At 36.9% G+C, this 13,282-nt stretch overlaps 2 protein-coding genes across 2 annotated transcripts; one reads left to right on the forward strand and one right to left on the reverse strand.

Annotated features, from left to right (window-relative positions):
* Nucleotides 1-16: 16 nt before the first annotated feature.
* On the reverse strand, nt 17-11,325 carry LOC106086611 (acyl-coenzyme A diphosphatase FITM2). Its single transcript, XM_013251356.2, has 2 exons — nt 10,434-11,325; nt 17-1,045 (listed from the first exon to the last, which is right to left on the reverse strand). Exons 1-2 carry the CDS (start codon nt 10,942-10,944, stop codon nt 357-359), a joined length of 1,200 nt encoding a protein of 399 aa, XP_013106810.2. The 5' UTR covers nt 10,945-11,325; the 3' UTR covers nt 17-356.
* Nucleotides 11,326-12,070: 745 nt separating this feature from the next.
* Nucleotides 12,071-13,000, forward strand: LOC106086604 (transmembrane protein 70 homolog, mitochondrial). The gene is made up of 2 exons (XM_013251344.2): nt 12,071-12,718; nt 12,779-13,000. The coding sequence occupies exons 1-2, from the start codon at nt 12,197-12,199 to the stop codon at nt 12,980-12,982; spliced, it is 726 nt and encodes a 241-aa protein (XP_013106798.2). The 5' UTR covers nt 12,071-12,196; the 3' UTR covers nt 12,983-13,000.
* Nucleotides 13,001-13,282: the final 282 nt, after the last annotated feature.

Genomic DNA, 13,282 nt, shown 5'->3' on the forward strand with positions numbered 1-13,282 from the left:
AACACACAATTCCAAATGGCAATGCAACACATTAAAATATTATTTAATTATAACAAAATAAACCAACACTACATTAAAAAGAAACAAAGACATAAAAACAGAAGATGTTAATTTGTAATAAATTAAAATAATGTAAATAAATTATAAATATACATTCTAAAATTTATGACGAAAATTAAACCTTTACAAAAAAATATTGCACTAAATTCGTTATCTTTTTTTTACTATTTTTCTTTTGTTCAGAACAGACACGAGTAGCCTCCAGTTATGCAATTAATACCAAAGCAATCATATTTTTGTTCAGGAGATAAAAAAGCTTCGACCTTTAATTTTATTACATATTAAAAAATTATGTATCAAAAGAGTGTGTCATTATTGGGATTAACTACTTGAGAATTGTTATTAGATGCTCTCGGACTAGTATACAAAGGCATTCCCATAAATTTGGGAACTTGCGACGATGGGCCGCTGCTGTTGCTGTTGGCACCACTTCTTATGCCACTACTTGTTGACGGTGCAGACGTCATACTATTGTTACGTTTAAAAACGAATGTGTCTTTATTCTCGCGCTGATAGAAAAAGTCTCCACTTCCAGCTGGGTCGGGTAAAACGCCTGTTGAGCGATACCAAAACCGATATGTAAAGTACCAAGTTAATATGGCTATTATACCACTTATAAACTTTTCTATCATACGGTGGTAGTAGAGCATTGTGCCCACCAACATCACATCCCATAAAAGTTGCAAAGCTGCCATGCCAATGAATAACGTACGTATAACTGGTGTTAGGCGCTCATAGAGAAATTTCAAATTTTTCATCTGTTCTTCATTTAAATTTCGCAAAGGATTTGTACTGGACTGTTCAGATACAGAACGATCGTGTAATTCATTGCGCAAATGCTCCTTAATCGATTCCCACTTTATTATAGGTCTTGCTTCTTCAATTAGCACCAGGCTCGAATGAATTAGAATAAAAGCATGACCTGAAATATCGAAACCACTCCAAAGATGGCCGGCTTTGAGGCAAGTAGATTTTGTTTGGAAACCTTTAAAGAATAGAAAATAAAATCATAAATTAAGAGCAGTATTATAAAATTTAAAAATAATTAAACACGTATGAAATTCAAAACAAAAATGTCTATACCGAAATGCTGCGCAAACAGGCAAGAACTTCGTGAGCCAAAGTATTTAGACACAAGTTTCTTTACGAACAGCGTCTTCGTGGCAAAGTTATTGCTTCTCCGAGGGGAAGCAAGAGCTTTAGGTCATTCGTAAAAAGAGTAAAGGGCAACCCATCGGCAATCTCAACTCTTGTTAAGGATGATTAGGTATTCACTGACCCGGTTGATAAGGCTAATCTACTGGCTGAAATGTTTGCAGGAAATTCTTCCTTGCCATTTAGCAATCAACCCCTCCCAGTGATTGATACTGTACCTAGTTCGATGCCTCAGATATTTTTTCGAACACGTGGAGTTAAAAGGGTCCTTGCGGATCTCGACGGTAATAAATCTCCGGGCCCGGACGGTATATCGACGCTTGTCCTTTGTAAGTATTCTTCGACGCTTGCTTGTTCACTACGCAACCTTTTCAACCTTGCTTACCGTGCGGGAGTTTTGCCGGCACGTTGGAAGGTTGCGAACGTTCAGCCCATCCCCAAAAAAGGTGGGGCGAATAACCCTGCGAAATACCGTGCTCTCCAAGTTTATTGAGAGAATGGTTAACCATCATCTTTTCAGATACTTAGAGTCCAATGGCCTTCTTAGCGACACACAGTGGGCCAAATGGCAAAAAAATTGGAAATAAGTCTACAACTTTTTATCTGTTGATTTTAGCCATACAAAATGTTCTAGACATTTGTAGAGGAGGACATAGGCTTTCAGAAAAGTGCTGTTGTTGGTCCATATCTTTAATACAGGGTGAGCTACAGGGTGTCAAAGTTGACCACTTTTGACTTCTCCAAGCTTCTGGGGGCCATAACTTTTGATCTACTCAACCGATTTACATGATTTAGGACTCTAGAGAAAGAGCTTGACAAGATCTAAAAAACTTATGCATAAAGTACCATGCCATCGTGTACTGTTAAGGAGTTATGAATTGTTTAATTTTAAAATATGAAAATTTGGCCTTGGTTTTTTTCAGTGTTTTTTAAATAACTCCGTCAATTTTAAAGCTATAAACTTCATACTTCACACAAATTATGCCAGCATATGTGTGCATAAAATACAAAAGGAATCACGTGAATATCTTTGGCGGTTTAAAAATGGCATCGTTTTCAATATGAAAAATATTTTTTTTGTCAAAAAATTGCAAAATTTTTCAAAAAAGATACTCCCATTTCCTTTAAGTTTTCGCAAACTTTGGCCGTCAAAGCATTATCATTTCTTTCCATTTTCACAAAGTCGAGGTATTAAGAAAAGTTTTAAGTGCTAATTTGGCTAATTTCGATATCAAACAACACCGTTATCTTAAGACCAAAATGGCCAATTTTTTTACTAAACTTCAAAAGTTTCTCACTGGAAAAAAAGTTCCACGGGGATTTTTTCGCTTTTTTTGAACTTAAATGAAAGCTTAAAATGTTCCCAACATTTTAAGGTATGTCTCGCCATATCCTAGCCATAAATGAGATCGTAGCGATCAAAATACTGAAAAAAGTCAATTTTCAAGTAGTGCTATATTCATTGCTAAAAAACAAGTATTACGTCACATTTTATTGCAAAGATGTTAAATAAACTTTTATTTGGTAACACTTCTTCTACAAAACACAAAAAGAATCATGGAAATATCTCTATTCTATTCCATTTTATGGAACCGGCAATAAAAAAGTCAATTTTTCAAAAAAGTCGAATTTCCCAAATTTTGTTTTTGTTGTCCTAATTGCACATGACACACTATAGCCATATTTACGCAACATACCTTATCGTAAAGGATTAAATTTTCATACCTTTCCAACAATGTATAAAACATTTCTCAACTCGGATTCTATCTACTCTAAAATTCATTTACACTTCATTAAACTCTATATAAAAATGTCTATTTGTGAAATGGAACCTTATATGGGGCCTACACTAAAACATTGATAGATTTGCCCAGGGTTTACAATACAAATGTGTTAGAATAAAAAAAGGTCTCCTGCCAAAGTTTAAAAAAATTGGAATAAAAATATGTGTTTTAGAGCGAAAACACTTCGCATCGGCGTGCGTTTGTATAGTACCTACATCTATTTTTAATGTAAGCTGATGATTTTTGAATAAAAAGTAACCTAGAAATATACCTGCATATATATATATATTTGTGTTAAGATTTGATGCAGACAAATGTTACCTGTTTCGCTATGTCGAATTCCCAGGAAATCCACCGTATCAATGAATGTGAAAAAACCTACCCATAAAAAATTCATTGTCATTTTTTTTAACCAAATTCGAGTCCAGGTAAATAATTATAGAAGAGTAAGTAAAAAGAGGCACTTTGGACCCCTTTTTACGATTGCGTCTGATACCTGAAATGGGTCATTAATTGTGAATATATTGCATAAATATTTGAACAAAATCCAAATTTTCTTCATTATATTTTGTAGAGGCGTAAAGGACATTTATAAGTTATGGAAGTCATACTGAAGTATTCCACTCTTTCGAAAATTGTATGGGACATCAAAAATGATTCCAAATCATACACGGAGTCATTTAAGGAACTTGTTTACACTTTGGACCACATATATGGAATAAGGCTAAATAAAGACGCTTTAGACAAACTTGAAAAATTCTACAAATCATTTGAGAGAAGGTTGCCAGAATGTTCATTCGCAAAAATCAAGTTTTTCAAAATGTATGAGAAGTGGCTGAAATCGGATCTACTTATTGAAATTAAACCGCTGATTCCCGGCCGGCCTAGCAAAGCATACGACGAAGTTACGGAGAAAACCAAAAAGAAAAAACAAGAGGAACTATTGGCGGCACATCCGCCAAATTTAATAAAAGATACGTTCAAAACAGCATTGTTAAAAACACAACCAAAAAATGTTGGACGAATTGTCGATGTTTTACCATTAGCATCTCCGAAAAGGGTAAAGAGAATGGTAGAAAGTATTCCAACTCCAAAATCGACTACAGAATTCACGGAGGAAGATGCACTGGCCCTGATTTTGAACCTAGGCCTCTCAAGAAACAAATACTCAACAATGAGGAAGGCTCTTCGTGAAAAAGGATGGGGTTGTTTACCCTCAAAACATAAATTGTACAACACCAGGACGAAAATGGTGCCATCAAATATATACGTGGACGAATTAAAAGCAAGAGTGAAACTTGCTGATCTTGTTGAAAATACAGCTGTTAGAATTATTTCTAATTTTACTGAAGAACAGTTGAACACATGTAATAATTCCGAAGTGGTTTTGATCAGCAAATGGGGTTGTGATGGATCATCTGGATTTTCCGAATATAAGCAACAAACAGAAATAGATGCCAACTTCGCATCAATTTTCATGGCATCATTAGTACCATTGAGAATGAGATTGTACAAGGACCAATCTTCATCATCGAAAGAAAATGCATTTCAAGATATATGGATAAATAGAACACCTGGGTCAAAATATTTATGTCGCCCAATTCGGTTTGAGTATACAAAGGAAGACCGGAACACAACACGATCTTTGGTGAACGAAATAAAGGAAGAAATTGCTGCATTACCCATGATTGTTATAAACCAATTGGGAAGAAATATAAAAGTTTCGTTTCAACTACAACTCACTATGATCGATGGAAAGGTGGCAAACGCATTAACTGGCGTTATGTCCAATTGGAGATGCAATATTTGTGGCAAGAAGAATGGGCAATTCGAGGACAAGTCTGATGAAAATTTAGTAAACGAAAATGCGCTCAATTTCGGTATTTCGCCCCTGCACTGTAGAATTCGATTCATGGAGTATTGTTTGCATTTATCGTATGACCTTAAATATCGGACTAGCCCTGGAAACCGCGATGTCTCTGCTAGAAACAACCAAGATCTTCACAAAATGAGGCAGGAAGAGAAGAATCGAATCCAGTTGGAGTTTAAACAAAAGGGACTTATAATAGATAAACCTCTTTACGGATACGGAAGCACAAATGATGGCAACTCGGCAAGGCGGTTTTTTGAGGACCCCGTATCGACATCTAAAATAACCGGTCTTGATGAACACTTGCTAAGACGATTCAAAGTGATTTTGGCTGTAATCAATAGCAAAAAGATGATAAATTCAACCAAATTTGAAGCTTATAGTAATGACACAAAAAACATTTTATCTGATTTATATTCGTGGAAAGCTTTAACACCGACAGTACATAAAGTCTTACATCATGGCAAGGAAATTGTGGAATACAACATACTTCCGTTAGGAGAACTTACAGAAGAAGCTCAGGAATCCCGTAATAGAGATGTTAAACAGTTCCGGCTTTTCAATACCCGAAAGAGCACCAAATTTAACCAAAATTATGATTTACTTCAATATTTATTGTTATCGTCTGATCCGGTACTATACAGCATCAGAACTAAATGGCTACCAAAAATATGTGACGATATAGATAAGGACGATCCCGATGCCATTCAAATTAAAGAGCTTTTAAATTTTGATACCTTAGATTATTTGGTAGAGAATAAAATCAAATAATACAAAACTAAAATGCTTTTTTATTTTGGGAGTAGCTAATATACATATAAACGCACGCCGATGCGAAGTGTTTTCGCTCTAAAACACATATTTTTATTCCAATTTTTTTAAACTTTGGCAGGAGACCTTTTTTTATTCTAACACATTTGTATTGTAAACCCTGGGCAAATCTATCAATGTTTTAGTGTAGGCCCCATATAAGGTTCCATTTCACAAATAGACATTTTTATATAGAGTTTAATGAAGTGTAAATGAATTTTAGAGTAGATAGAATCCGAGTTGAGAAATGTTTTATACATTGTTGGAAAGGTATGAAAATTTCCTTTACGATAAGGTATGTTGCGTAAATATGGCTATAGTGTGTCATGTGCAATTAGGACAACAAAAACAAAATTTGGGAAATTCGACTTTTTTGAAAAATTGACTTTTTTATTGCCGGTTCCATAAAATGGAATAGAATAGAGATATTTCCATGATTCTTTTTGTGTTTTGTAGAAGAAGTGTTACCAAATAAAAGTTTATTTAACATCTTTGCAATAAAATGTGACGTAATACTTGTTTTTTAGCAATGAATATAGCACTACTTGAAAATTGACTTTTTTCAGTATTTTGATCGCTACGATCTCATTTATGGCTAGGATATGGCGAGACATACCTTAAAATGTTGGGAACATTTTAAGCTTTCATTTAAGTTCAAAAAAAGCGAAAAAATCCCCGTGGAACTTTTTTTCCAGTGAGAAACTTTTGAAGTTTAGTAAAAAAATTGGCCATTTTGGTCTTAAGATAACGGTGTTGTTTGATATCGAAATTAGCCAAATTAGCACTTAAAACTTTTCTTAATACCTCGACTTTGTGAAAATGGAAAGAAATGATAATGCTTTGACGGCCAAAGTTTGCGAAAACTTAAAGGAAATGGGAGTATCTTTTTTGAAAAATTTTGCAATTTTTTGACAAAAAAAATATTTTTCATATTGAAAACGATGCCATTTTTAAACCGCCAAAGATATTCACGTGATTCCTTTTGTATTTTATGCACACATATGCTGGCATAATTTGTGTGAAGTATGAAGTTTATAGCTTTAAAATTGACGGAGTTATTTAAAAAACACTGAAAAAAACCAAGGCCAAATTTTCATATTTTAAAATTAAACAATTCATAACTCCTTAACAGTACACGATGGCATGGTACTTTATGCATAAGTTTTTTAGATCTTGTCAAGCTCTTTCTCTAGAGTCCTAAATCATGTAAATCGGTTGAGTAGATCAAAAGTTATGGCCCCCAGAAGCTTGGAGAAGTCAAAAGTGGTCAACTTTGACACCCTGTAGCTCACCCTGTATTAAAGATATGGACCAACAACAGCACTTTTCTGAAAGCCTATGTCCTCCTCTACAAATGTCTAGAACATTTTGTATGGCTAAAATCAACAGATAAAAAGTTGTAGACTTATTTCCAATTTTTTTGCCATTTGGCCCACTGTGCGACAGACAGTATGGGTTCCACACAAATCGCTCAACGGGAGACCTAAGGCATTTTTGTCGGAACGATGGAGTCGCTCTATCCACCAGTTTGGTAAGAGTAAGGTCGTGGCTCTGGATATCTCCAAGGCATTTGATAGGGTCTGGCACGTTGCACTTTTATCAAAGCTTGTCGCTTTTGGAGACGGTAATAACTTTGTTCGATTTATATCGAGCTTTCTCAGAGATCGTACTATACGAGTTGTTGTAGATGAGTTCTCATCAGATGAGTATTCATTAACCGCAGGTATGCCACAAGGCTCTGTCCTCTCCCCTTCACTTTTTCTTATTTTCATTGACGATCTATTGGTTCAGACTTCGAATCCAGTCTACTCATTTGCCGATGACAGTAGTCTGTGTCATTCGTATTCATTCGACCATAGGCCCAGTCCTCAAGAAATTGTGGACAGGAGGCGCATTATGGATGAGACGCTCTCCCAGGATTTGTTGGCCATTTCCGAGTGGGGTAGAATGAACAGAGTAGACTTTAACGCACAGAAGACGCAGTGCTGTTCCTTGTCTCACAAGCGATTCACTGACCCACTTCAATCGTCGATATCTATCGACGGTATAGATATTGAACAGTCAGATGCTCTTGATGTTCTGGGCATGGGCATGAAACACGTATTCGAAGTGTCGAAAGAAGCATTCAAGTGTTTGGGCTTTCTTAAGCGGTGCAAGAAATATTTTACCCCTTCTGATTTTCTTAATATCTATACTACCTACATCAGGCCGAGGATGAAATATAACTCTCATATATGGGCAGGAGCTCCAAAATCATCCTTGGAGCTACTTGACCGGGTTCAACGGAGATCGATGGTGTTGATTGGTGACAGTGGGGTATACAACTCTTTTGCTTCTCTTGCACATCGTCGGAATGTGGGTAGCGTTGTATTGCTCTACCGTTATTTTCATGGCGTGTGTTCCAGGGATATTCGTCTTCTTATCCCTGACTTTAGGATGTTCACCAGGAATACAAGACTTACCAGGAACTCACACCCGTTTGTAATTAATTGGCCACTCGACCGAACCATGCATTATCGAGAAAATTTATTTTTCGCCCGAACCATTCTTGTGTGGAATCGACTTCCGGCTAATGTCTCTCCCACCGACATTGACGTTCAGAAATTCAAAACTAATATCAATAAACACTAAACCCTCTTCCCCCCTCCAACCCTTAACTTTCCTAATTGCCAACGCAATGCACTACGTGAAAAAAAAATAAAATGGAATCAGGGATTTGATGAATGATTTATGGATTGTTACTGTTTAATTGAAAATTGTTACGCCGTATGAACCATTCCACTATCCCCAACCTGTGGACGCGCGTGGTAGCTTCTAGCGTAGTTTTCATGATAACGATGAACATCACACAGATCAGAGCTCAAAGTCTCAGCCCGTGTAGTGCTCATAGTTATCTCGTTGCGGCTCACTTTTTGTCTTCCCCTTTTGCGTATACCAAAGTGTTTACCTTCAAAAGACTTTTTCGCTAAAGCATCTTCATTCATTCTGAAAACATGACCTAGCCAACGCAATCGTTGTATTTTGATGGGTTTAACTATATTATACTCGTCATACAGCTCGTGGTTCATACGACGCCGATATTTTCCATCAATACAGACTGGTTCACAAATTTTACGAATAATCTTTCTCTCAAACACTCTCCGTAATCATACCTGGGAACCATATAACAACACGAATAGTATCCAATCCCAAGGCAGCCGGTTGTACGTACCGGATTGACCGATGAAGTCCTTGTACAACACACTGCTACAACAAAAACGGGTAGTATCAGTGTCTTGTATAATTTTCGTCTGTCGAGAGGTGGCCTAAACTACTTTCTTAATTCAAGCAAGTGTCAAGATAGGTGAAATGACCATCTCAAAGTTATAGTTTTCCATCTTTGTTTAAGCGATATTCACTTTAAGAGCTATATGAACCATACTTCTAATCCAGATGTTTAAAGTCGCTCTATTGTGAATAGTTTTTAGACAGTCGTTGTGGTTTGTGACTATTAAAAGAACTCAAAAAAAAAAGCGGAAAAGCACGTAGATTGCCAAGCAAAATTCAAAAACCAAAACAAAATTGTTTCTTTTTCCGAGCAACCCACCGTGGTGAGACAACTAGCCTTGCCGGGCTTGGGTACAAATACCACCCTTGCCTCCGTCCAGGCTTTCGGATTACATGGAAGTCCTCGGCACAATGCTAAAATAGCGGCCAGATGGGGCGCCTGATAGTCGACCTCCTTCTGTAGTAACGCCGTAAATATTCCATCAAGTCCGGGTGATGCTGAGTGCTGACATGTCCTTCGCGGGGTTTTCCCAGAATTTGGCGCAGTGTAAATATCTCGTTTATGTAAGTTTTGCTAGGTCTAAAGCCGCGTTGATAAGGCCCAATAATCTCATCACTTCTTGATCTGAGGGGCAACCATGTGACAACGGAGTTGAAATCTGGTGCTGCCGACTGCAAATGGAAATTTGACAGTGAACATTCCATTAAGGAACAGGGGAAAACTTCTCACATATACTGATAGTGCGGTACGATTCTAGTTTAGGCAATGATAAGAGATCTCCTTTTTATAGCTGAGTCTGAACGGCGTTCCGCAAAGCGACACCTATTTGGGTCTATTTAGTCTCCTAGAACGATTTTAATGTCATGTACAGGGCAGCGTTCTAATATCCTCTTTAGGCGCGCATAAAATATTTCTTGGTCTGTTCGATGTTGTTGTAGCCACATTTGGTCAAGCTCGTGAACAAGCTCGTTCTTGTTCATAGGACCAGACCAGAAATTGCTAAAGTACATATTAAAAAAAAAACGATCTGAATAATCTTTTGTTTAAACTTAAAGAAATCTGCTTTCAGCCACAATTTCATGTGGAGGTGGAGATCCTCGTCAAGCTCCTATAGGTGAGCAAGCTCGTTCCGGTCCAAAGGACCGATCGCCGCGGGTTATTTAAAGGTGCCAATAACTCGCCTAGTCATATCGAACATCATAGGCACTCAGTGTTTGTGTAAGAGCCTCACTGAGACTCTCCGCTCAATATCGCTGATGTTCGCGACTGTCGTTGCAGCTACTGTGTATGGAGCATTCCACTATCCGCAGCCTGTGGATGCGCCCGGTAGCTCGCAGCTAAGCTTCTCGTGACAGCAATGAACACCACACAAATTGAAGCTCAATGTTCCGGCCTGTGTGGTGCTCACAGCTTTCCCGTGCTGGGTGTGTTGTCAGTCATATGCTAATGTGAATAACAAGCTGTTAGTTTTGTTAAAAATACTTACTTCGAATGGTACACTTTCCATACGATGTCTCAATTATATTAAAGAGCTTTGTCCAGAAGAACCAGAAGAACGTTGCTATGATAATGCGAGGGGCGTGGTGACGCAATAACTTCTTCATATCCCCGCAACACAATGTATATGAGGTCATGGCAAGAAAAGGCACAGTAAACAGTAGAGTCCAGCCCCAACCAACTTTCACAAAGAATACATTAAATAGATTGTCGGATCGGGCAAAATAGGTTTTTGGAAATGGTATGAAATCGCCAATCAACGATACTAAAAACAAACTGCCCAAATACAATGCCACTTTAAGATTCGTATCAAAGAATATGGTTTTTTTGCAGACATGCATGACCATCATGACGAAAATCTCTCGGATGCTGGTTGGCGGAGCTGTGGGTCGTGTGCCCTTAGATTCAGATCTACCTATTTCTGGCCCGCCAGGACGAAAATTCATTTGTGGTCCACCACCACCAACGTTTGGTCGAATCGGCCTTCTCTTTGTAGCCATGTTGCGACTTTTTAGTCGTTTACTTTTTATAGAATGACTAGCTCGAGAGGTCTGATAACTTAATTTGGCCAAATTTGTTCAGTTTGACTAAAAGAGAAAGTAACCCCAGAGGGGGCCGCCACTGCGTTAAACGTTGCTGTCTCGATATTTATTTGTGTCAAAGTTCACTGCCTACGGACGCAACTGGTTGTTTCCAGATGATGTTTTCGATGTCTCAAACAATGCACTTCGTAAAACTTAGTTTTTAAGTTAAGTTTTTAAAAAATTTCAATTTCTTTCAATAAATATTTCCATTTAATAAGATAATTTCGCTTTTAATTCACATTTATTTTTTATACATTCTGCATGCTGCCCCGTGTAAAAATAAATATCATTTCACCTGATAATTATCATATGGCATAAGGGTTTTTTCCAATGCACAGTGTTGCCAGATCGCTACCAGATGTTGGACAAACTTCAAAACAAAACCAATTAGATCTACACTGAACCAAACGGAAAAAATAAAAAAAGTTATTAAAAACAAAAAACTTTTGGAAAGTTAAAAAAGAATAATCGGTAACCCACTAACAATTGTCATAAGGTTATGTTAGAATATTTCAATCGTTGCTTAATTGCAAATATGCGCAAATTTTTACTGGAAGTCTTTCGCAAACACAATTGGTATTTGAGAGATTGCAAATTTCTGCTGGTGTTTTTTTCGAGCGTCATACGGATGTATTTTGAAAATCTGCAGTTTTATGTAAATAAATAGCAAAAGAAAGTAATTCTATGCCTAATTGACTCGTTTTTCTTATGTCGTTTTGAAAAACATTTCAGACGTTCAAAATAGTTGGGATGTTTTGGAAAATGTATTTTTTCACACTCTAAGATTTCTTTATTCTATAAATAATTTTTGGAAAAAATTAGATTTTTTGTGGCAATATTCAGGGTTGCGTTTATTTAGGCATGTAGGCAACGAGTGGTCGTTTTCAGAGCATTATAAAAGGAAAACAAGTCATTTGCTCAAAACAACTTTGGTCTAAACATAGTATAAAGGTGTTTCTCTCTAGCAATTTTTTACTGAAAAGGTACGCGAACAGACTTTATTACAAGTTATTCGGGTTATTGGATATTGCCAATACGGCCACAAAACCACCAACAGCCGGCAAGGCCAGTTAGAAGTGTCAAACACATACTTTTTAAAGACGTGATTATTTAACGAAATTTTTTCTTCTAAATTTATTAAAAATATATAATTTCCTAAAATAAAGGCATGATTGGCCTTCGTGCATCTATGCGCTGTAATGCAGCATCGTTGAAATTGTATCGAAATACGTTGTCCTCGACCAAACTGTTTCAACTCGACAATGCAACACCTACAACTCTACTAAATACAAGGCCATTAGTTATTTCATCGCAACCGGCAATTCTCAGTGGACAATTGCTGCAAGCCCGACACTATGCCACAAAATCCAACGATATAGGTCTAGACACCAACGCTTTGCAGAGGGTATATTATGGTTCATTGGCCCCACGAATGAAAGCCGTAAAAATCTTTTCATTGTCCACAAGTTTGGCTGGCCTGGCTGCCCAGCCAATTCTAATGGAACAGGGAATGAAATTGGGTGGTACTGGCATGGCTGTATTTCTTTGCGGTTTTGCGGGCATATTTACTTTTGTTACTCCTTTCTTGCTGCATTTCATTACCAAGAAATATGTTACGGAGATACATTACAATCCTCAGACAGAAGAATATGTGGCTACCACAATATCAATTATTCTACAGAAAATTCAGGTGATTAATTCCAATCATGTTTATTGCGAATATTTCTCTAACTGTTTTCATTCTTTGTAGACAAAATTTCGACCCAGTGATGTAAAGGTTCCTGAAGTTCCTGGAATGTTTACTTCATTCATGGTAGGTAATAAAGCCTTGTTTGTGGATCCCGCATTATTTGACGACCCAGAACATTATGTGCGAATCATGGGATATGACAAACCCATTGATCTTAAATTAGAATTAACAGAAACGCCAACGCCTAGCAAATCTAATAAATAATTAGAAAAATTGTATAAATGAAGTGTTTTTTCTATTAAAAGGGGAAGTTAAGCTAAACATAAACACATGTTCGTAATTTGCAATGCTTTTCAAACCAAAGTCATGTGGTTGAAAACAGATGCTGTCTGGTCTAGTGGTGCGGCCAGATTGTAGTATTATTTTAAAAGGGAAAACAATATTGTTTGTTGCACATTAAATTTATATAACGAAATTTCCGCGATGTGTACATAGCCATTTTAGAGAGTATAAATCAACACTTTTCGGGTTACCTTCTTATAGAGCCACAGAATATACGTTTTT

Source organism: Stomoxys calcitrans, chromosome 1 (assembly GCF_963082655.1).
Source record: "Stomoxys calcitrans chromosome 1, idStoCalc2.1, whole genome shotgun sequence".
Lineage (NCBI taxonomy): Eukaryota > Metazoa > Arthropoda > Insecta > Diptera > Muscidae > Stomoxys > Stomoxys calcitrans.

Coding starts and splice junctions, on each gene's coding strand:
- LOC106086611 (XM_013251356.2), bottom strand. CDS start 10,944: ATGGCTACAAAGAGAAGGCCGATTCGACCAAACGTTGGTGGTGGTGGA. Junction 1,046..10,433: donor TGGAAAGTGTACCATTCGAA/GTAAGTATTTTT, acceptor TATTCTTTAAAG/GTTTCCAAACAAAATCTACT.
- LOC106086604 (XM_013251344.2), top strand. CDS start 12,197: ATGATTGGCCTTCGTGCATCTATGCGCTGTAATGCAGCATCGTTGAAA. Junction 12,719..12,778: donor TTATTCTACAGAAAATTCAG/GTGATTAATTCC, acceptor CATTCTTTGTAG/ACAAAATTTCGACCCAGTGA.